General features: G+C 44.4%; 1 protein-coding gene across 13 annotated transcripts in view; it reads right to left on the bottom strand.

Moving 5' to 3' along the window:
- NCOR2 (nuclear receptor corepressor 2) overlaps positions 1 to 22,269 on the bottom strand; it is a 599,120-nt gene that overhangs the window by 256,103 nt on the left and 320,748 nt on the right. For all 13 annotated transcript variants that reach the window (XM_040347350.1, XM_040347349.1, XM_040347347.1 and 10 more), the window contains one exon: positions 20,805 to 20,903. In XM_040347350.1, coding sequence (XP_040203284.1) covers positions 20,805 to 20,903 — 99 coding nt within the window. The remainder of the gene's footprint in view (positions 1 to 20,804; positions 20,904 to 22,269) is intronic.

A 22,269-nucleotide genomic window follows, 5' to 3' on the forward strand; every position in this document is an offset into this window, starting at 1 on the left:
TGAGCGGCTGGCTGGCCTGGCACACCGACTTATATGGCTTTCACTTTCTGCCCCTTTAATGCCCCTCCCTGTATTTCCCAGAGAGGAGGGGGCAGCAAAAACAGGCTGGCATGACGTGAAAGGAAAAGTACCCACAGGCAAAAAGTACAGCTTCCCCACTAGAGACCCTCCCACGTGGATGTGTTTACTTCCAGCTGCCCTCCTCCATCTATGCGGGGACACATCCTGTACATTAGAGACTGGGGACACCCTGGGATCAGGCTACAAGAAAGCATACACAAGCTACTAAGAACAGGCAGGAAGAAGGAAGAACAGAAGCACAATACATTGATTGTAATGTCACACAAAGCGGCACACAATCACAACTGTAATGAGACTTTGCTTTCAATCCATAGAGAGACAAATAAAAGACACTTACTGCCTGTGAGATGTGGCGTCCTCAGCTGTACGCTGCCATAGTAGATCCCAGTTGTCTGCCTCCCCCCACACTCTCTGGAGCTGGGAGCAGCCCAGCACATCTCAGTCTCCACACTTCCTGGCCATTTGCATAGTTAAGCCCTCAACTAACCGCAACATTCCTGCTGTGATTTTGCAATATACTGGGATAGCTCGAGCTGGCTTTGTGATTCATCTGACTACGTTGCTAGTTGCTACACATACAACAACATTATTAAATGCACTCTCTCACTTCTGCCAATCCCCGTCTACTACACACATTTTATACATTCGCCTTCTGATCGTGCCCAAGAGAAAATGTTACTTTTGGAACAAGAAACGTCCTTGTAGTGTTTGGAAATGTACTAAGCCACCTGTATGACAGGACAACAAACATCTACATCATTTCTCTTCCAAATCACAGGGGGATCCCCCAGATCACAGGGGGAGTCCCCAAATAACAGGGGGATCCCCCAGATCACAGGGGGGCCTCCAAAACACAGGGGATCCCCCAGATCACAGGGGGAGCCTCCATATTACAGGGGAGCCTCCATATTACAGGGGAGCCTCCATATTACAGGGGGAGCCCCCAAATCACAAGGGGTGCCCCCAAATCACAGGGGGTGAGCTCCCAAATCACAGGGGGAGCCCCCAAATCACAGGGGATCCCCCAAATCACAGGGGGTGAGCTCCCAAATCGCAAGGAGAGCCTCCAAATCACAAGGAGAGCCTCCAAATCACAAGGAGAGCCTCCAAATCACAGGGGGAGCCTCCATATTACAGGGAGAGCCCCCAAATCACAGGGGGAGCCCCCAAATCACAGGGGGAGCCTCCAAATCACAGGGGAGCCCCCAAATCACAAGGGGAGCCTCCAAATCACAGGGGGATGCCTCCAAATCACAGGGGGAGCCCCCAAATCACAGGGAGAGCCTCCAAATCACAGGGGGAGCACCCAAATCACAAGGGGATGTCCCAGATCACAGGGGGAGCCTCCAAATCACAGGGGGAGCCTCCAAATCACAGGGAGTGCCCCCAAATCACAGGGAGTGCCCCCAAATCACAGGGGGAGCCCCCAAATCACAGGGGGAGCCTCCAGATCACAAAGGGAGCCTCCAGATCACAGGGGATGCCCCAAATAACAGGGGGAGCCTCCAAATCACAGGGGGAGCCCCAAATCACAGGGGGAGCCTCCAAATCACATGGGATCTTACAGTATGTACATGTTTACTTTATTAATTGATTAATCTTCCCTCTTGTGATCCGATACACATTCTGTTACATAGTTGGGGTCATTTTCCACAAGCAGGCTGATCAGATACGTCTGACGTGTTTTTCAGGAAGCTCAATGTTAGTCTGTGGGCAGGCAGATGTAAACTGACATGCATCCATCTACATTTGATTACCTCATAATGTGTCTAGGTACAATAAACACAGAGGTAAAAGGGTGCAAATGTATCACAGGTAAAAGGATATTAACTGATCAGAGGTAAAAGGGATTAAACAGATCGAAGGTAAAGGTATGTAAATGGTTCGAAGGTAAAGGGATGTAAACGGATCGAAGGTAATGGGATGCAAATGAATCAAAGGTGAAAGAAAGAAAACGAATCGAAGGTGAAGGGTTGCAAACGAATTGAAGGTAAAGGGGTGCAAACGAATCAAAGGTAAAGGGGTGCAAACGAATCAAAGGTAAAGGGGTGCAAACGAATCAAAGGTAAAGGGGTGCAAACGAATCAAAGGTAAAGGGGTGCAAACGAATTGAAAGTAAAGGGGTGCAATCAAATGTAAGATAAAAGAATGTAAATGGATCTAAGGTAAAAGGATGTAAACAGATCAGAAGGTAGAAGGGATGTAAGCAGATTGTAGGTAAAAGGGATATAAACAGATCGAAGGTAAAAGGGATGTAAACAGATCGAAGGTAAAAGGGATGTAAACGGATCGAAGGTAAAAGGGATGTAAACGGATCGAAGGTAAAAGGGATGTAAACGGATCGAAGGTAAAAGGGATGTAAACGGATCGAAGGTAAAAGGGATGTAAACGGATCGAAGGTAAAAGGGATGTAAACGGATCGAAGGTAAAAGGGATGTAAACGGATCGAAGGTAAAAGGGATGTAAACGGATCGAAGGTAAAAGGGATGTAAACGGATCGAAGGTAAAAGGGATGTAAACGGATCGAAGGTAAAAGGGATGTAAACGGATCGAAGGTAAAAGGGATGTAAACGGATCGAAGGTAAAAGGGATGTAAACGGATCGAAGGTAAAAGGGATGTAAACGGATCGAAGGTAAAAGGGATGTAAACGGATCGAAGGTAAAAGGGATGTAAACGGATCGAAGGTAAAAAGGATGTAAACGGATCGAAGGTAAAAGGGATGTAAACGGATCGAATGTAAAGGGATTAAAACAGATCCAAGGTAAGAGGATGTAAATGGATCGGAGGTAAAGGGTAGTAAACGGATCAAAGGTAAAAGGGATGTAAATGGATTGGAGGTAAAACGAATCAAAGGTAACAGAGTGTAAATGGTCCAGAGGGGTAAAGGGATGTAAATGGATTGGGGGTAAAGGGATATAAACGGATCAGAGATAAAGAGCTGTTAACGGATCGGAGGAAAGGGATGTAAATGGGCCCGAGGTAAAGGATGTAAATAGATCAGAAATAAAGGGATGTGAACGGATTGGCGAAAAAGGGAAGTGAACAGATCAGTCCACTTTCGGGAAGATGTTCCACCTGTAAGATTTTTTAGCTGGCTCCTAGATTCAAAGTTTGTCAATGTATATGAATTATATAAATATACACCAGGGTATATATAATAAATACACATTACTTGCTCTTATATTTATGAAGTTCAGCTTTAAAAAGAACCTGAACTGTGACAGCTGTGAATAAAAAATGCAAGCAGAGGGCAAAAGTCTAGTCATTAGTATTGGCCAGTTTTCTCCCCATTACTGACATACATGTGTGGGCATGGCCATCTTGGTAGAGGGCAGGGTTTTGGGTTCTCATGTCAGAGAAGCTCTCCTAATGGCTGGTGATCCGGCGACTGGTGGTGAAATATTTAAAGCAGTATTAAACTCAAAACCAAAAATGTAATATTTTGCAGCTTACCAATACTTGGATGTGGTGGCTACATTAGTTTTCTTTTTCAACATTTCTCAATCTGCTTTCACCTAGTAATTTGGCCAGTAACGCCTCCTATATTAGACTGCACCCCCCCTCCCCCCATATTTAAAGTGTAAGTTCACCTTTACAGAAAATCTGTAAGGTGAACTTAGACTGGACCCCCCTTCCCATCGCACCTGGTCCCGGTAACCTGGAGTTTGGCAATCACCCGTTCTGACAGACCGTATAGCCGCTTTACCAGTCTGGGGATTTTAAATCCCTGTGGCTTTCTCTCCTCTTCGCCTGCGATGACAGGACAGGTTACGCGGGTTCTGATTGGTCAGTGCTACCCATGAGACGGCGCTGACCAATTAGAATGCTCCTATATGTACCGCCTAACGAGGTACTGTACGTTTAGGAGATTAAGCTGGGGGAATTTATAAGCACTGGACCAGTGAGGTCTACCAGCGGGTGATCGCCGGGCTCCAGGTCAGCAGGATTTTTCTGTAAGGGCCCTTTCACACGTACGGACCCGTATGTCCGCATTTTCATCCGTCCGTTTGCGGATGAAAACGGGACATACATGGGTCCCTATGTATACCCTGTGATAACGGGTGTCAGCGGATGAACATCCGCTGACACCCGTAATTTGTCCGCCTCCGCAAAGATCCGCATTTGCAGACGGAAAAAATTCTATTTTTCTTCCGTCTGCCGGATCGGATCGGATGAACACGGACATACAGTCCGTGTTTGTCCGATCCCCCATAGGGGAGAGCAGAGGAAACACAGGGCTGTCCCTGCACAGTGTGCGGGGACCGCCCTGTCAGCTGCCAGCTCAGCGGGGATTTTACGGATCCGCTCCGTGTGAAAGGGCCCTAAAAGGTAAACTTGCCATTTAAATACAAATTGAAGCCAAACCCCAGTTCACACTGCAGTTACAGCAAACATTTTGCGATAAAGGTTTTGCATAAATAATAGTTCATCATAAGTTGTGCTGCAATCGCAGCAAACAACATAACGTAATGCTCGTCGCCCAAAAAAAAAGCGTAGGAATTTATTTTGGGCAACATACTTCACGCAAAGCGGTTTGCCACGATTGCAGCACTATTTGTCGCGTGACAATCGCCGCACAACTGCACCGCGTTTTTAAGTGCCATTTGAAATGTGCATTTTGTCATTCACACCTGGGCGTTTTGAAATTGCAGGGAGAATCGCGGTAAATCTGCCCGCAAATGAAAACGCCCAGGTGTGAATGCAGCCTAAACGGCTACATTTGAAGGAGAGGTTGTTCTGCCCAGATTGCCAGATGAAAATCAACAAAAGCAAGACTAATGCCACGTACACACGATCAGAATTTCCGACAACAAATGTTCGATGTGAGCTTTTGGTCGGATATTCCGACCATGTGTAGGCTCCATCGGACATTTGCGGTCTGAATTTCCGACAACAAATGTTTGAGAGCTGGTTCTCAATTTTCCCGACAACAAAAAATCTTGTCGGAAATTCCGATCGTCTGTATGCAATTCCAACGCACAAAAATCCTACGCATGCTCGGAATCAATTCGACGCATTCTTAGAATCATTGAACTTAATTCTTCTCGACTTGTCGCAGTGTCGTACGTGACCGCGTTCTTGACGATCGGAATTTCCAACAACATTTGTGTGACCGTGTGTATGCAAGATAAGTTTGAGCCAACATTCCGTCGGAAAACAAAATCCACGGTTTTGTTGTCGGAATGTCCGATCGTGTATGTGGGGCATAACAAAGAAAAAAAACGCAGCCACGGCATCTAATAATTATCTGCAGTATAATAAAGATTTGCTTTGGGTTGAATACAACTTTAAGAAGCACCAAAAGAGGTCGATCCATAGTGGGAATGAAACCAGAAGATCCTTGGACTGCAGCTTTCTCTCCAGCAAGAGAACAGTGAGCAGAACAGTAGTGACATCACTGTAACGGAATGACCCGTGACACCCAGAGACTTTTGAAGGATGGGGGTACTCCTGTGCCAGCGTCACTAATGACTCTTGGGTCTAGGGTCACCCTGTGCCCCTTTTGGGCATAGGGTGACTGATAAATGATAATTCATGTTTTGCAGGATACCTTGGAATATTACAAGTTGTTAAAGTCTGACTCCAAATGGAGTGTTTTCATTCAATGAGGGGGACACATGCTTTTGAGGTGTTAATTGCGTCTGCTCCTGGACATTCCATTGTGAGATGCTAATTAAAGCGGAGGTTCACCTGCACATGACCCTTTTTCCCCTTAGATGGATGCTTGATTTGTCTAGGGCAGTGATGGCGAACCTTGGCACCCCAGATGTTTTGGAACTACATTTCCCATGATGCTCAACTACACTACAGAGTGCATGAGCATCATGGGAAATGTAGTTCCAAAACATCTGGGGTGCCTAGGTTCGCCATCACTGGTCTAGGGGAATCGGCTAGTTGTTTTAAAATATGATCCGTACTTACCGTTTACGAGATGCATCTTCTCCGCCGCTTCCGGGTATGGGCTGCGGGACTGGGCGTTCCTATTTTGATTGACAGTCTTCCGAGAGGCTTCCGACGGTCGCATCCATCTCGTCACGATTTTTCGAAAGAAGCCGAACGTCGGTGCGCAGGCGCAGTATAGAGCCGCACCGATGTTCGGCTTCTTTCGGCTACTAGTGACGCGATGGATGCGACCGTCGGAAACCTCTCGGAAGACTGTCAATCAAGAAGGAACGCCCGCTCCCGAAGACCCATACCCGGAAGCGACGGAGAAGATGCATCTCGAAAACGGTAAGTACGGATCATATTTTAAAACAACTAGCCTATTCCCCTAGACAAAACGAGCATCCATCTAAGGGGAAAAGATAAAAAAATATATAATTGGGTGAACTCCCGCTTTAAGTCTGTAAAGGTCAGATGTCTAGCTTTTAGGTGTTAATCCAGCCTGGCTCCTAAGACCTCTCATTATGTATGCTAATAACACTGGTGTGAAAAGTAGAAGATGTGCAATGTGACTTGTCAACTGTAGGAATTAGGTCATGTTAATTATGTCAGACCGGTGCCAACACGTCTGACATAGGAATGTGTATTATAAAGGTGAATCACTTATTGTCAGAGACGGAACGTCTGGGGGATAATCAACTCCTCTGAATGTCATTATCCAAAAGAATGTGATTGAAGCCCCATTGTGTGATGTGTGGGTGGAGTGTGTCTTTGTTCCTTTGATTACTGTAACATGCCTGTACTGTATATAAGAGAGCTAACCATTAAAGCATTGGCTCATTCATTTGACTCAGAACACAGAGCGTATGTCTCGTCTTTCTGAGGGAATTCTTATGGATCATGTCTGCTGGCTTGTCGGACTGTCAGATAAGCTGTCGTGGGTTGATGGAATGGGAATATCGTAAACGGTGGTGACCGTTACAATCACCATATCTCACTGCAATTCACATGAGACTAGCGACCAGAGGCAGTAGAGTATTTCACGCTGCAGATATACAACTGTGAGGCTCAATGCACCAGAACCACGCTGCTATTTTCCAGGAGGAATTCAATATCAAAAGGTAAAAAGTTCACGATGTTCCTTATAACATAGTAAATCGTCACTTTTTTTTAGTTTAGTTTTACTTAATGTGCTTAGTAAAGTTTTTAGGAGGCTACTTCACATTTATATTATTGGACCATATGATAATCTATTTCATATTCAGCTTTGGAGAGCCAATCACAACAGTTCATGCAAAATTATCCAAAGGGACAAAGATTTCTCGTACGACACCAGAACATAAGATTTTTGTTTAATCAGTACAGTATATGTCTGAAAAAAATCAGAAGAGGAAGACTATGCATGCTTGGAAACAAAAAAAAACACAACACAACACAACAAATTACATTGCTTCCAAAAAGTTGAATTTTCGTAACCTCTCCATTTTCGATATGAGAAAAACAAAAAACAACAATCATTTGTTTGATATTCTCATCATGTATACGAGGCATAAGACTAAGGTTTATACGTGTTAGAGAACCAAACAAGCAGAATTAATCCCCGGTTTGTCTCTCCACCCCAGCAACATCGATGGAGGCACAGAACACAAGCTACACTATCTCCATGGAAGAGTTGTTCATGGTAAGGCTGGATACGCTTAGAAATAAGCATTAAGCTAATGTAACTTAAGGGTAGCATGCAGGAAATATTTGTGTTGCAGAGGAAGCAAGTGACAGCCCTTCAGGGGGAGAAAAATCTGTTTCAACACTGGTATGTTGAAGCAGAGATTTTTTTTTTTTTAATACATTTGTGCAGGTTTATTACAATAATGAACTTTGAAGGAGAAGTATAGGCAAGGATATTTTGGCTATAACTCTACGAATTACAGGTGTGCAGTTGGTTGTGCACTCCCGTGATCCGAGCCAGTCCAGGCTCTAAAAAGATCCCAACTATATAGTTGGGATCCCACCAGAAGACAGGCCTGATAGCTGGCTAAGCCTTGCAGTAATCGGCTGAGTGCCTGAGCCAGCCCCTCCGGACACATCCACAGCCCAGCTCTCCGGGGAGACAGGTCTGATAGTTGGCTCAGCCTTGCAGCAATCGGCCGAGAGTCTGAGCCAGCCCCTCCGGACCCATCCACAGCCCGGCACTCCAGGGAGGATCAGAGCAGAGAGCCGGGGACTCTCATAAAATGATGAGAACTGAGAGATCAGCAGTCTTTGATCGCTCGGTTCACAGTGCAGAGCCGGTGGGTAGAATCGATGCTGCATCCACCTAGGAGAGAATAAAATGTTTTATTTTTTCAAAATTCCATACTTCTCTTTAACCTCTTCCTTACTGGGCCATTGTAAAATGACACCGGCAGGAACCCTACCTCGATCCGGGTGAACGTCATATGAGGGGCGAGCGCCGCTGGCCATCTAGGGGTGAGCAACGCTGGCGTGGCTCACGCACCCGCGGCACCGCCCGTGACTCGGCGCGCATGCCCGGTGACCGCGATGTCCGCCGGGCACCCGCGATTGCCGGTGATCACAGCAGGAGTGTGGATCTGTGTGTGTAAACACACAGATCCACCTCCTGTCAGAGGTGAGGAGACCGATGCTGTGTTCCCAGTACAGAGGAACACACATCGGTCTCCCCCCCTTGTGAGTCCCCACCCCTCTACAGTTAGAACACACTTTAGGGAACATTTAGCCCCCTAGTGTTAACCCCTTCTCTGCCAGTCACATTTACACAGTCATCAGTGCAGTTGTATAGCACTAATCGCTGTATAAATGTGAATGGTCCCAAAAACGTGCCAAAAGTGTCCAATGTGTCCGCCGCAATGTCACGGTCACAATAAAAATCGCAGATCGCCGCCATTGCTAGTAAAAAAAAAAATAATAAAAATTCCAGAAATCTATCCCCTATTTTGTAGACGCTATAACTTTTGCGCAAACCAATCAATATACGCTTATTGCGATTTTCTTTTTAACAAAAAGATGTAGAAGAATACGTATCGGTCTAAACTGAGGGAAAATGTTTATTTTTTTTAAAAATGGTGGTATTTATTAAATCAAAAATTAAAAAATGTTGTGTTTTTTTTTTAAATTGTTACTTCTTTTGTTTATGGAAGGGGTTAAACTAGAATTTTTTATATATCAGATGAAAGCTGCCAGTATATGACTAGCATAAGGTATAGACAATTCAACTATTCTTGAAAAGATCACAGAGCATTTTATTGAAAAGTATCCATTCTTTTATTTCGCCACAGAGACATCTTTGTTGACACCTGAACAGCTACACGATTCACAGTTCAGAAACCCTGACAGTTGGCAAGCATTTACACCATTCCAGCAGTATTTGGACTACAGATCATTTTCCACAGACATTTTTAGACTGACTGGTCACAAATTTCTTGTTCACTGCTCATTTCCAACGCTTGGCGGTCTATAGATCTACAGAAAATAGTATATATATATATATATATATATATATATTGTGACGCTATGCGAGGTGCGATACATGATCATAGGTACATTTCACCTCGCATACGTTCTATCATGAGAGACTGAACCGGAATCCATTCCGGGTTTTACAGCCTCTGGGCCTGGCTAGGGTTCCGGTCCGGATGTTTGGGTCCACTGGAGTCCACAATCAGCTGGACTTTAAATGTCCAGGAAGAGAGCACAACAGGGCTCTGGCTTGAAACTCAGGAAGGGACCTGAGTGAGGGGAGCGCTGAGTGCTGGACTGAAAAGGTTTGCTTTACTGCATGTTTTGTGGGTGTCAGGGACTAGCCCCACACTGTATAGAGAGGAGATCCTGTTTGTTTAGTTTAGCGCCGGACGGCAAGGATTTAATTTACTGTTTTGTTTATTTTAATCTGCAAACCGTTTATAAATAAAATCTGGCATCCGCCAGACTTAAAAGAAAGTGCCTGCTTACAGACTGTGATTTCAGAAAAGGTGATCCCCACGAGCTAATCCCTCACAATATATATATATATATATATAGTAACGTATGTATAAAACATCACATCTGTGAAAAAATAAGGTCATCTTTAGCCATTACTACTGTATGAGATTGCCCCATCACAATGTATTTTGACAATTCTGAAAACACTATGGCCCGGATTCACGTAGCACTTACGCCGATGTATCTCGAGATACGCCGCGTTAATGTGCACATATGCGCCGTTGTATCTATGCGCCGGATTCTGAAAGCAAGATACTCCTGAAAATAGGCTTCATCCGACCAACGTAAGTTTCCTACGCCGTCGTATATCGTGGGCGCATATTTACATTGGCCGCAAGGGGCGCTCCCATTGATTTACGATTTGAATATACAAATGAGTGAGATACGCCGATTCACGAACGTACTTGCGCCCGGTGCATTAATATACGCGGTTCACGTAAGTCGTACGTCCGGCGTAAAGTTAAGACTCATAAAACAGGTGTAAGTCAGCAGCATCAATGCAAATGGCTGCACCAGGCAACACAGCCGTCGTTTTTTACGTCGTTTACGTAGTACGTGAATAGGGCTAGTCGTAGGTTACGTTTAAGTCGTAGGCAGTGATTCGACGTAACTTAGGCAGTTGTTTCGACGTGATTCTGAGCATGCGCACTTGGTAGCGTCCATGGGACGGCGTATGCGCCGTTCGTTATTCGTATCTTGATGGCGCTCGGCCCATCATTTACATGGGGTCACGCCTCATTAGCATGGCTCACACCCACTGCCACTTACGATGAGTTACGCCGAGGGAACCCAGCGTAGATTAGGGAGCAAGTGCTTTGTGAATACTGTGCTCGCCGCTCTGCGCTGCGTCGGCGTAGCGTATATTCGATACGCTACGCCGGCATAACTATGCGCCAAGGTATGTGAATACGGGCCTATAGATTTCATATAGAACACAGCTTCAGAACATCTGATGCAAAAAAAGATCTGCTTTCATCATAAAAATCTTTAAGGGCTTGTCCACACCAATGAAAAATACATTTTGAGATTATCAGTAGATTCGGTGTATGCTGAACATACTTTAATGATCATCATAATGATCTTTAACTGAGGACAGTAGCTACTCTGTGACCCTTCTACATAGAAGAATGAAGGATTTGGACCTACTCGTAGTAAGACATTTCAACAAGCTTTACTTAAAGTCAGCTTAGAATGTTTGTGCACCATAGCATTCCTAGATTTGTGCGCACTGAAAATTGTGAAAACAAATGTGCCCCTTCATAGCGTATCATGTGGATTTTTCCTTTTTTTACTTCTCCTTTTATTAGTTCAAATGAAGTTCCTGGCAAAGGTTATGCAACAAGAGCAATTCAGTTATCTTTTATTCACATCTCAGAGTGTGGTAAAGCTAAAGTACAGAGTGTGCATACAGAATATTCTCATACAGCTAAAGGACAACACTGGACTGAACCCTTTTTGCAGTATCTTATAGACGGTCTATGCTGCACACATTAAAGAAACATACATTATACAAAAAACATGTAACTGCTGTTGAAGTACGTCCAGTACACCAAGTACAACTGGAATATCTTAGCAGATCTAAAAACAGTGGCTCTGCTGCTTGGAATGTAGCTCAGATATACCAGGTACAGTTACATATGTGAATGGGACCAAAGGCAGCATTTTAAAAAAATGGGCACGCCTAAAGAATTTGGGGCCAGATTCACAACCAGCGGGCGCAACGTAACTTTTCCGATTTAAGTTACACCGCCGCAAATTGCCCAAGTTAGTGCCCGATCCACAAAGCACTTACCTGGAAATTTGCGGCGGTGTATCCTAAATCAGTCCGGCGCAAGGCCAATTCAAATGGGGCGAGCCCCATTTAAATTAGGCGCGCTCCCGCGCCGGACGTACTGCGCATGCTCCCGACGTGCTTTGCGCAAAGTTACGTTGCGCCGAGTTTTGTGAATCGCGACGGGTAAAAAAGAGTTGCGGCGGGAAAAAGAAAAGATTTGAAAAAAATTCAAAACCGACGCGGGAACGTCGGGTATACTTTTGCACTTTTGCATGGTAGAGTACCTTTACACTTTTGTAAAGGTACCCTATCTTTGCGACGGCAAACTAACACTTACGGCGACTTAACGAAGGGAAAAAGCTTTGTGGATCTCCGTAAGTGCTAATTTGCATACCCGACGCTGGTTTACGACGAGAACTCCCCCCATCGGCGGCCGCGGCACTGCATCCTAAGATCCGACAGTGTAAGTCCATTACACCTGTCGGATCTTAGGACTAGCTATGCGTAACTGATTCTATGAATCAGCCGCATAGTTAGAAACAGAGATACGACGGCGTATCAGTAGATACGCCGTCGTATCTCTTTTGTGAATCTGGCCCTTGGTTCCAGGACAAAAATACATGTGAACCATTTGTTGACCCAACAAAGATATTTTTGCCTCGGCTTCAAGCCTCGTACACACGCTTGGTTTACTCGGCAAGAACCAGCAAGAAAACTGCTTTCTTGCCGAGTATACCAAGCGTGTCTACGAGGCCTTCAGGTTTCTCGACAAGAAAACTGCCCAAAATCTAGACGAGAAAAATAGAGAACATTTTACCACCGAGAAACCCGAGCGTGTGTATACTTACCTGGTCGCCGTGAAAACCTGCGCATGCTCAAAATGACTGACGCATGCACGGTAGCTTCCTAGGCATAGGTAGAGTGCAGCAAGATGGCGGCGACGGCGGCATCGAATGTGACGAGCGCATGCTTTTCGTACGCGATGACGTCACCGCGTTCTTGCCTTTCAAGAGAACCGCCGTTCTTTTGAATGGAGAGTCTGTACACTCGGGCGGCAAGAGATTTTTGCCAAGAATCTCGTCAAGAAAAACAAAATTTTTTTTCCTGACGAGATTCTGGCCCGTGTGTACGAGGCTTCAGAGTTGCACGATCCTGGCTAAATAATTTGCTTTTCAAAAGACCACTGCGGAAATACAGTGTGACATAAAATATTGCAACAACCGCCAATTTATTCTCTACGGTCTTTGCTAAAAAAAAATATATAAATGTTTGGGAGGTTCCAACTACAGTAAAACCTTGGATTGTGAGTATAGTTCTTTCCAGAAACGTGCTTGTAATCCAAAGCACTTGTATATCGAAAGTGAATTTCCCCATAAGAAATCATGTAAACTCAAATGATTCGTTCCTCAACCATTTATTCATAGGTCCTTCAGTTTATCATCCATATAAAAAGATTATAGCAATGTGATAGGTTGTGTAACCATAAAATGTCCATCCACAAATGGAAGTCTCCACAAGGGGATTAGAAGCAAAATCCATCAGGAGCTACAGAGTATAAAAGTGAAGAGAGGCGCCTCTTAGTGTAGCAATATGGTTACATTTAATGAAGGTACAACATTTAGCAACTCGCATGGTCGATAATTAAAAGAAGCACATCTTCGTATGCAGGCATCTGGGGTAAAGCTGTCCACAGACCATCCTCCGCACCGCCGGCGAACTTACTTTTACTTGATTTTTATTCTTAGATTGTGCTGCCTTGTGGCAGAAAAATAAAATGTATCTATTTTTCTATAAATCAAAGTATATGTACTCTAATTGTGCCTCTGAGGAGTATAAAAAATAAAGTCCCACCCTGTTCCGTTTTTGAAACATAGGTTCTTAGTCTTTAGGTCAGGGGTGTCCAAACTTTTTTCAAAGAGGGCCAGATTTGATGAAGTGAACATGCGTGAGGGCCGACCATTTTACCTGAAATTTTTTGAACCATTAAAATTTGGTCTAAGGGTGTTAGTTCGAGCACTAATACACTGATCAACAATTATTATCTTGCCTTTGTGGCTGTGTGTGGTGGAGAGATGAGCTCAGGCGTGATATTTGGATATACCGTATTTATCAGTGTACAACATGCACCTTCACTTTAAAAGGGAAGTTTCGGGCAAAAAAAAATTATTTTTAATTATGAACTGTAAAGCAAAATAAGGGTCAGTGTCCATCTGCAGCCTCACCATTGCCATGAATGCAGCCTCACCATTGCCATCAGTGCAGCCTGATCGATGCCCATCTGCAGCTTTGGAGGGGATCGGGACGAACGCCAACAGATTACATACAGGAGAATCTCCTGTTTACCCGGCAGACTCTTTAATACAAAGTTCCGCCTCCTATGATAGACAGAACAGTCGTCCAATGGCAGCCCAGGAAACGGGACTTCCTATTACAGACGCCACCGAGTAAACAGGAGATTGTCTTGTATGTAATCTGACGGCACTCGTCCCACCCCCTCCCTGTCCACCTCGGAGGCAGCGCCAAAAAATACAGTAAATATTTTGTCTGGCCCTTGGGGCCAGAAAATATATATATATCCAAATTACCAGGGGGGCCACATTAAACCAGAACGTGGGCCGCAAATTGGCCCGTGGGCCGGACTTTGGACATGGCTGCTTTAGGTGGTTAAAGCGAATGCGCCATTAAAAATTTTTTTTTAAAAGCCAGCAGCTACAAATACTGCAGCTGCTGACTTTTAATATTAGGACACTTACCTGTCCTGGAGTCCAGCGCCGTCCGCAGCAGAGGAGGAGCGATCGCTCGTCACTCTGCTGCTCCCCCCGCCATCCACGGTGAGGGAACCAGGAAGTGAAGCGCTCCGGCTTCACTGCCCAGTTCCCTATGGCGCATGCGCGAGTCACGCTGCGCCTGCCGATTGGCTCCTGCTGTGTACTGGGAGCCGAGTGTTCCCAGCACACAACGTGGGGGGGGGGGGGGCGGCGGGAGGTGACGTCATGCCCGCAGTCTGCCCGAGACTGTTGTGGCCGGAAGTGGGGGGGAGGGTTCCGATCAACGTGAGTTCCACTTTAGGGTGGAGCTCCGCTTTAAACTGACCTCATTTACAGACTGAAGTTCATTCCTTTGATCTCTAAAAGAACTAAATGTTACAATGTTTATAGTCATCTCCCAGCCCTGACAATGTTGTGAAAAACTTGGCAGCCTGCCTGTTTTTTGGGGGGGTTTTTTGACAGCTGTGAGTGAGCATAGAACTCTCTGCACTTGTTACATGAATGAATTGGGGAAATACTGCATAGAGATAGTGAGGGGGATTGAATTGAGATTGAGATTTTTTTTAACAATTAATCGTGCAGCTCGACTCAGCTTCTCATAAAATCTGAACAGATATAAAATGTGAAAGTATGTGGAAAAAGAATTGGGGAGCAACTGTGCTAATATGATACAAATAAAATACAAAGGTACTCCTAAAGAATACAAATGTAAACGGTAAAAGCTGCACCTTACTGTGTATGGTGGAACAGTGATAGCATAGGAAAAAAATTAAGATGCGCTAAATGAATTAATACAAAATGAAATCCCAAACCACATAATACAAATCAATATCCATAAATGAGGGAAAGGGAATAGAAGAAAGAAATAAAGTCCTTATGGGAGCGGCAAAGTTCCTGTTCACCCGTGTAGTGAAGAGAATAAAACCAATTAGTCCATAAAAAATCCAGGGTTTTAAAGTGACTATCCAGAAGCAGTGATCCACCACCGAAAGCAATAAAAGCCTCTTACCGGATGTCCGGCGGTCTCTTAACTAAAAGAGGACCCCAGAAAGCATGTCAAGGATAACCATTGTTAATCGGAATGCAGGTGGGCTGAGCTGGAAACCAATATTTATCTCAATCCTGGTGCTTTACAAACTCGATTTAGCAGGTACCATGAAAAGACATATAGGAACCGCAATAGTGTAAAACCAATATTATGTTTTATTTTTTAAAAAGTCAAAAACACACTTACATTCAAACAGTGTTATAGGGCATGTCTAATTGGGGCTCCGGCCGGAAGCTGTCCAATATAACCCGTCCAAAATGGTAGAGAAGTCGTGCAAGTAGCGGGGGGTGATCCGATGCAGCACTCGTTCCGCCCGACCGGTTTCGCGATAAATCGCTTCCTCTGTGCCCCAGAGGAAGCGATTTATCGCGAAACCGGTCGGGCGGAACGAGTGCTGCATCGGATCACCCCCCGCTACTTGCACGACTTCTCTACCATTTTGGACGGGTTATATTGGACAGCTTCCGGCCGGAGCCCCAATTAGACATGCCCTATAACACTGTTTGAATGTAAGTGTGTTTTTGACTTTTTAAAAAATAAAACATAATATTGGTTTTACACTATTGCGGTTCCTATATGTCTTTTCATGGTACCTGCTAAATCGAGTTTGTAAAGCACCAGGATTGAGATAAAGATTGGTTTCCAGCTCAGCCCACCTGCATTCCGATTAACAATGGTTATCCTTGACATGCTTTCTGGGGTCCTCTTTTAGTTAAGAGACCGCCGGACATCCGGTAAGAGGCTTTTATTGCTTTCGGTGGTGGATCACTGCTTCTGGATAGTCACTTTAAAACCCTGGATTTTTTATGGACTAATTGGTTTTATTCTCTTCACTACACGGGTGAACAGGAACTTTGCCGCTCCCATAAGGACTTTATTTCTTTCTTCTATTCCCTTTCCCTCATTTATGGATATTGATTTGTATTATGTGGTTTGGGATTTCATTTTGTATTAATTCATTTAGCGCATCTTAATTTTTTTCCTATAAAATGTGAAAGGAATGAACAAGGCAGGTGAAGGGTTTCATTATTTGAGACAAATGGTTTCAGGAATAACTGATGCCGAGTTTAACTAGGGCATTTTTGTTGATCCATGGATCAGATAGGTCATCAATGACAAGTGGTTAGAAGAACTGTTAGGCCTCGTACACACGATAGGTTAACCAGAGGACAACGGTCTGAAGGACCGTTTTCATCGGTCAAAACCGATCGTGTGTGGGCCCCATAGGTTATATAACCTTAGGTTAAAAAAGAAGACAACTTGCTTTAAAATTAACCTATGGATTGGTAACCGATAGGTCAAAACTGATCGTTAGTAGGCACGACCATCGGTTAAAAATCCATGCATGCTCAGAATCAAGTCGACGCATGCTTGGAAGCATTGAACTTTGTTTTTTTTAAGCACGTCGTTGTGTTTTACGTCACCGCGTTCTGACACGATCGGTTATTTAACCTATGGTGTGTAGGAACGAACGACCATCAGTCAGCTTCATCGGTTAACCTAGGACAACTGTCCTTCAGACCGTTGTCCTCTGGTTAACCTATCGTGTGTACGAGGCTTTAGGCAGGCTATAGACTGAAATTTGCACGATTCACCCATCAACACAGACAGTGCTGATAGGGGAATCCTTCCTGCCGAGACAGTGGGGGTTATTTACGAAAGGCAAACACATTTTGCACTACAAGTGCAAAGTGCACTTGAAATTGCACTGAAAGTACACTTGGAAGTGCAGTCGCTGTAGATCCGATGGGGACATGCAAGGAAAAAAAAAAAAACAGCATTTTAGCTTACAAATGATTACATGATAAAATCAGCAGAGCTTCATCTCATTTCGGATCTACCCCTCAGATTTACAGCGACTGCACTTCCAAGTGCACTTTGTACTTGTAGTGCAAAGTAGATTTGCCTTTCGTAAATAACCCCCATTGTGTTCTCTCAGCGGGGATGGGGGCAGGTGGGGGAAGACAGTGATTATTGCTAGCGGCTATAGCAGCTGCATAGCAATAATTGCAAGTGAATCTGGCAAGCTGGTTGTATGTACCCAAGTAGATCGATTGATCAACTTAGTACATTCAGCCTGCCCACACGGTTCAAATCTCAAGTGGTTGCTGCTGAACCAGCCAAGATTCAAACCGGCTATGGCCGGCCTTTGTGGGGCCAGAAAAAAAACACCTGGAAAGCATTCAAGAATGCCATTGGCAAATACAGAGCACCAAACTACTGTGCATTCAGCTGGTTGACAAACTTCTTACAGCATACAAAGACCGTGAAGTATAACATGCCTCTTAAGATTAATTTTCTGCATTCACACTTGTACTTCTTTCCCAAAATCTAGGTGTGGTTAGTAAAGAACATGATAAAAGGTTTCACTAAGACTTCAAGCCATCATGGAAAAAACTATCAGAGCAAATGGAATCCATCAATGCTGGCTAAATATTTTTGGACACTGCAGCGGGATGCATTGGACACGGAGTACAAATAAAAATCAGCAGTAAAACACTTTTAGCCTTTTTTGAACTCACGCAGCGTGTCAGAAACAGTCATTACAAGTGAATTTCATATTTCTCAAGATTGCTGTGTGATCCGGTCATTCTGATCCTGTATACAGTATGTGTTCAGTTTGAAGGGGTCTATCATAAATCACCAAACGTTTTTCAGGAAGCAAAAAAAAAATAATGTTGTCCATGCTTGTAATCCAAAGCACTTGTATATCAAAGCAAATTTGCCCATAAGAAGAATGGAAACTCCACAACCATTCATTCATAAATCTTTCAGTTTATAGTCTATATAAAAAGATTATAGCAATGTGATAGGTTGTGTAACCATAAAATGTCCATCCACAAATGGAAGTCTCAACAAGGGGATTAGAAGCAAAATCCAGCAGGAGCTACAGAGTATAAAAGACAAGAGAGGCGCCTCGAAGTGTAGTAATATGGTTACATTTAATGAAGGTACAACAACATTTAGTAACTCACATTGTTGATGAATAAAAGAGGCACATCCAAGTATGCAGGCATCTGGGGTAAAGCTGTCCACATCAGGGGTCCTCAAACTACGGCCCTCCAGCTGTTCCGGAACTACACGTCCCATGAGGCATTGTAAAACTCTACATTCACAGACATGACTAGGCATGATGGGAATTGTAGTTCCTGAACAACTGGAGGGCCATAGTTTGAAGACCCCTGGTCTACATAGACCATCCTCCACACCGCCGGCTATCACCGCTGTCAGTCTGCAAGGAAGACTACCCTGCAGTAGAGCGATCTGAAAGCGAGGCTTTAAGCACTGACGTCAGTGGCAGTGCGGAGGATGGTCTATGTGGACAGCCTTATCCCGGATGCCTGCATACTCAGAAGTGTCTGTTTTAATCAACCATGCGAGTTGCAAAATGTTGTACCTTCATTAAATGTAACTATATTGCTACACTTAGAGGTGTCGCTCTTCTCTTTTATACCCAGTTGTGACATGACAATACTTGTATATCAAGACATCGCTTGTTTATCAAGTCCAATTTATAAAAGAAATGTAGCTCGTCTTGCAAAACGCTCTCAAACCAAGTTACTCTCAAACTAAGGTTTTACTGTACTTGTCTTAGTTTTAGGCAGAACAACTTAGCTCATTACCCCAATCAAGCATGAAAAGTTCACACACCTTGATAAACATTCTTTTAGCCTCATGCCGATTTTGTCTGAAGTGCTTGCTAGACTGAAGTTCAACCAGAATATTACATGATTCTCACAATAAAGCCGGGATCACAAAGTTTTTTTTTTCTGTGCAACCCAGCGGGTCAAAAGTCTGCGTTTTTTTTAACCGCTCGCTGTCTCCCGACATGCGGCCTGTGTGTACGGGGCTTTAGCCCGGGTTCCCACTGATGCAGTGTGGGGCACCGCATGTAATTCGCACAGGAATCGCAGCACATTGCTGTGCGAATTACATGTGTGGTGGCTTTGGGTGCGATTTGAGCCATGGATTTGTATGGCTCAATTCGCACCAAACTGTGCAGGACCCTTTTTTGTCCGCACCAGAACGGATGGAAAAATAGGATTTCCCTCTGTCTGCAGAATCGGAGGATTGCGGACCTGGATGAGATCGGGTGTCAGCGTGTATTCATCCGCTGACACCCGCGATCTCATAGGAATCAATGTATGTCCCTTTTTCATCCGCACACGGATGGATGAAAAAGTGGACGGTCCGCATGTGTGAAAGAGGCTTAACTCACAGGAAGATTTCAGATTTTCAATAAATCCCCTTTAACCACTTCAGGGCTGGCATGTTATACTCCCTTACTTTCCATGCCATTCTCAGTGCTGTGATAATTTGACTTACAAATACTCGATCATGTAATCATTTTTTGGCACAGATGAAGCAGTATGGTGTTTTTCAACCATTTTTTTTTTTTACTATATAATACAGGGGGGGGGGGGGGGGGGGGGAAGTACAAAAAAAATTCAAAAAACAACTGCTTCCCTTACATTAATAAAACACATCAATAAAATGTCAGGACGGTACAAACACTCCCATAAGAACCTATTTTTGGAAAGTGGACATCCTGGTCCTTTTTATTGGGCACTGTGTTTTGGAAATAAGGAAACATACTGGTATTTAGGCGGCTTAGTCTTACAAAGCCATCCACTGAAGCCAAGTACAAGTCTTCCGTTATTAGTCGAAGAAAGTTCATGAAAGATGACATTGTTTTGCATGCAATGGGTGGATGTCAAACCCAAAGCCACCCCTAAAACAATCGCACAGTGGTCAACTAAACTTTAAACCCTCTCCCCCCCCCAAAAAAACAATCCCGCATTATTGGTAGTCTGTGGGTCTTTAAGATCCTACCCCCAGCTCCAATCTCAATCGCTCGTTCTTTGTTGGAGCTGGAGGATTTAATGAATAGATTCATTCATTGAATCACTTTCTGGTGAAGGTTACGTAATGCAAACAATTCCGTTATCTTTTATTCACATCCCTGAGTATGGCAATGCGGAAATACATTGTATATTCTGATACATTTCAAGGGTAATTTTTTTTTTACCAGAGAAAGCTGTGTTGGCACATGAGCAAAGACGTATGGGAGGTTCTATTCCTCGCAATAGGGGTGCTTTCTGGACGTTTAGTTAAAACAGCCAGCTGTAAAGCAGTTAAAATGTGGCCTCCAAAATAGCCCACTGATTAATTTTGAAAACAGTCACTGATCACAGTGGATCTCTATAGGAGAACCAGGTTATACGTCAAGAAGGGAACAAAATAATGCCTTACCTGGTTCTTTCCTCTGCGTCTGTAATTCCTTCGTACAAGACTTTTGTAGTTCTCATTCTTTTTGGTCAGATAGTAAAAAAGAACACAATCCGACACAGTCTGTGAAACAGAGAGAATACCCAAATATTAATAGAAGTACATTAGTGCCAACACTGAACCAGATTTTTCCACAAAAATATATGACTCTATGGGCCAGATTCTTGTAGAATCTGCGGCGGCGTAGCGCAAGCCATTTACACTACGCCGCCGCAAATTACTGGAGCAAGTGCCGTATTCTCCAAGCACTTGCTCCGTAATTTGCGTCGGCGTAGTGTAATTGGCCCGGGGTAAGGCCGCGTAATTCAAAGGGGGCGGCTTGTATTTAAATTAAGCGCGCCCCCGTGCCGATCGAACTGCGCATGCGCCGGGCGGAAGAATAGCCCAGTGCGCATGCTCCAGCTCACGACGGAAAACGTCAATGACGCCGACGTGAGCGTCATTGACGTAAAGTCGTATTCGCGAACGACTTACAAAAACGACATAAACGACGGAAAAAGCCGACGCTGACCCGAAGCCAAGCTTAACATGGCATACGACGGACCTACGTAAACTTGCCCCTCATTATAGCAGGGGCAAGTTTACGCTTACGGAAACGTCGTAAAATCACTGCGTCGTTCGCACGTACGTTCGGGAATCTCGCGTAACTAGCTAATTTGCATAGACGACGGGGAAAACGACGATGCGACACCTAGCAGCGGGAAAAAAATTTGCAGTTAGGATCTGACAGCGGAAGAGCCTTACGCCTGTCCGATCTAATGGGTATCTATGCGTAACTGATTCTAAGAATCAGTCGCATAGATACCCTGGGCCAGATTAGGACTTACGACAGCGCAAATGGCATTGCGCCGTCGTAACGCCTTTGAGAAATGTACTCTGAAGAAATGGCCGCCTATGCTGCTACTTCAGAGCCCTGTGCTGTGACCGGCGGCTCCCACGCACAAGTGATGTCATCGCGGTTCCGCACAGTTACAAAGCAGGTGTACGCGAACGCGGAAAGGAAGACCAGGTGAAGATGGACGCCGTCTCCAGTGATGACATTGCATCACTGGAAGGCTTCATTTTGAGGTAAATTTCAGTATGTGATGCATACTAGCACATTATGCCTTTGCCTTGCAGGTAAGAAAACAAATAAAAAATTGCAGCGGTTTACAACCGCTTTCAAGTTCATGTGTGTGTAAAACGCAATACTTATGGTAATATAGTGTATATTCTGAGTTACTGCAGAATATAGAATTGTAGGCTCACAAAGTTAAGCCTTGTACACACAATTCGATTGTTGACCAACCGAGCGTCTGATTTTTGTCTTCATGGCGTGTGTCTGGATCTTGTCTTGCATACTAATGGTACAGCCAACAAACATGAACGTAGTGACGTACTATGAGGAATTTCAGCTCTTGAGCACCACTCTTTGGGCCCCATCTGTTAA

Source organism: Rana temporaria, chromosome 1 (genome assembly GCF_905171775.1).
Source record: "Rana temporaria chromosome 1, aRanTem1.1, whole genome shotgun sequence".
Lineage (NCBI taxonomy): Eukaryota > Metazoa > Chordata > Amphibia > Anura > Ranidae > Rana > Rana temporaria.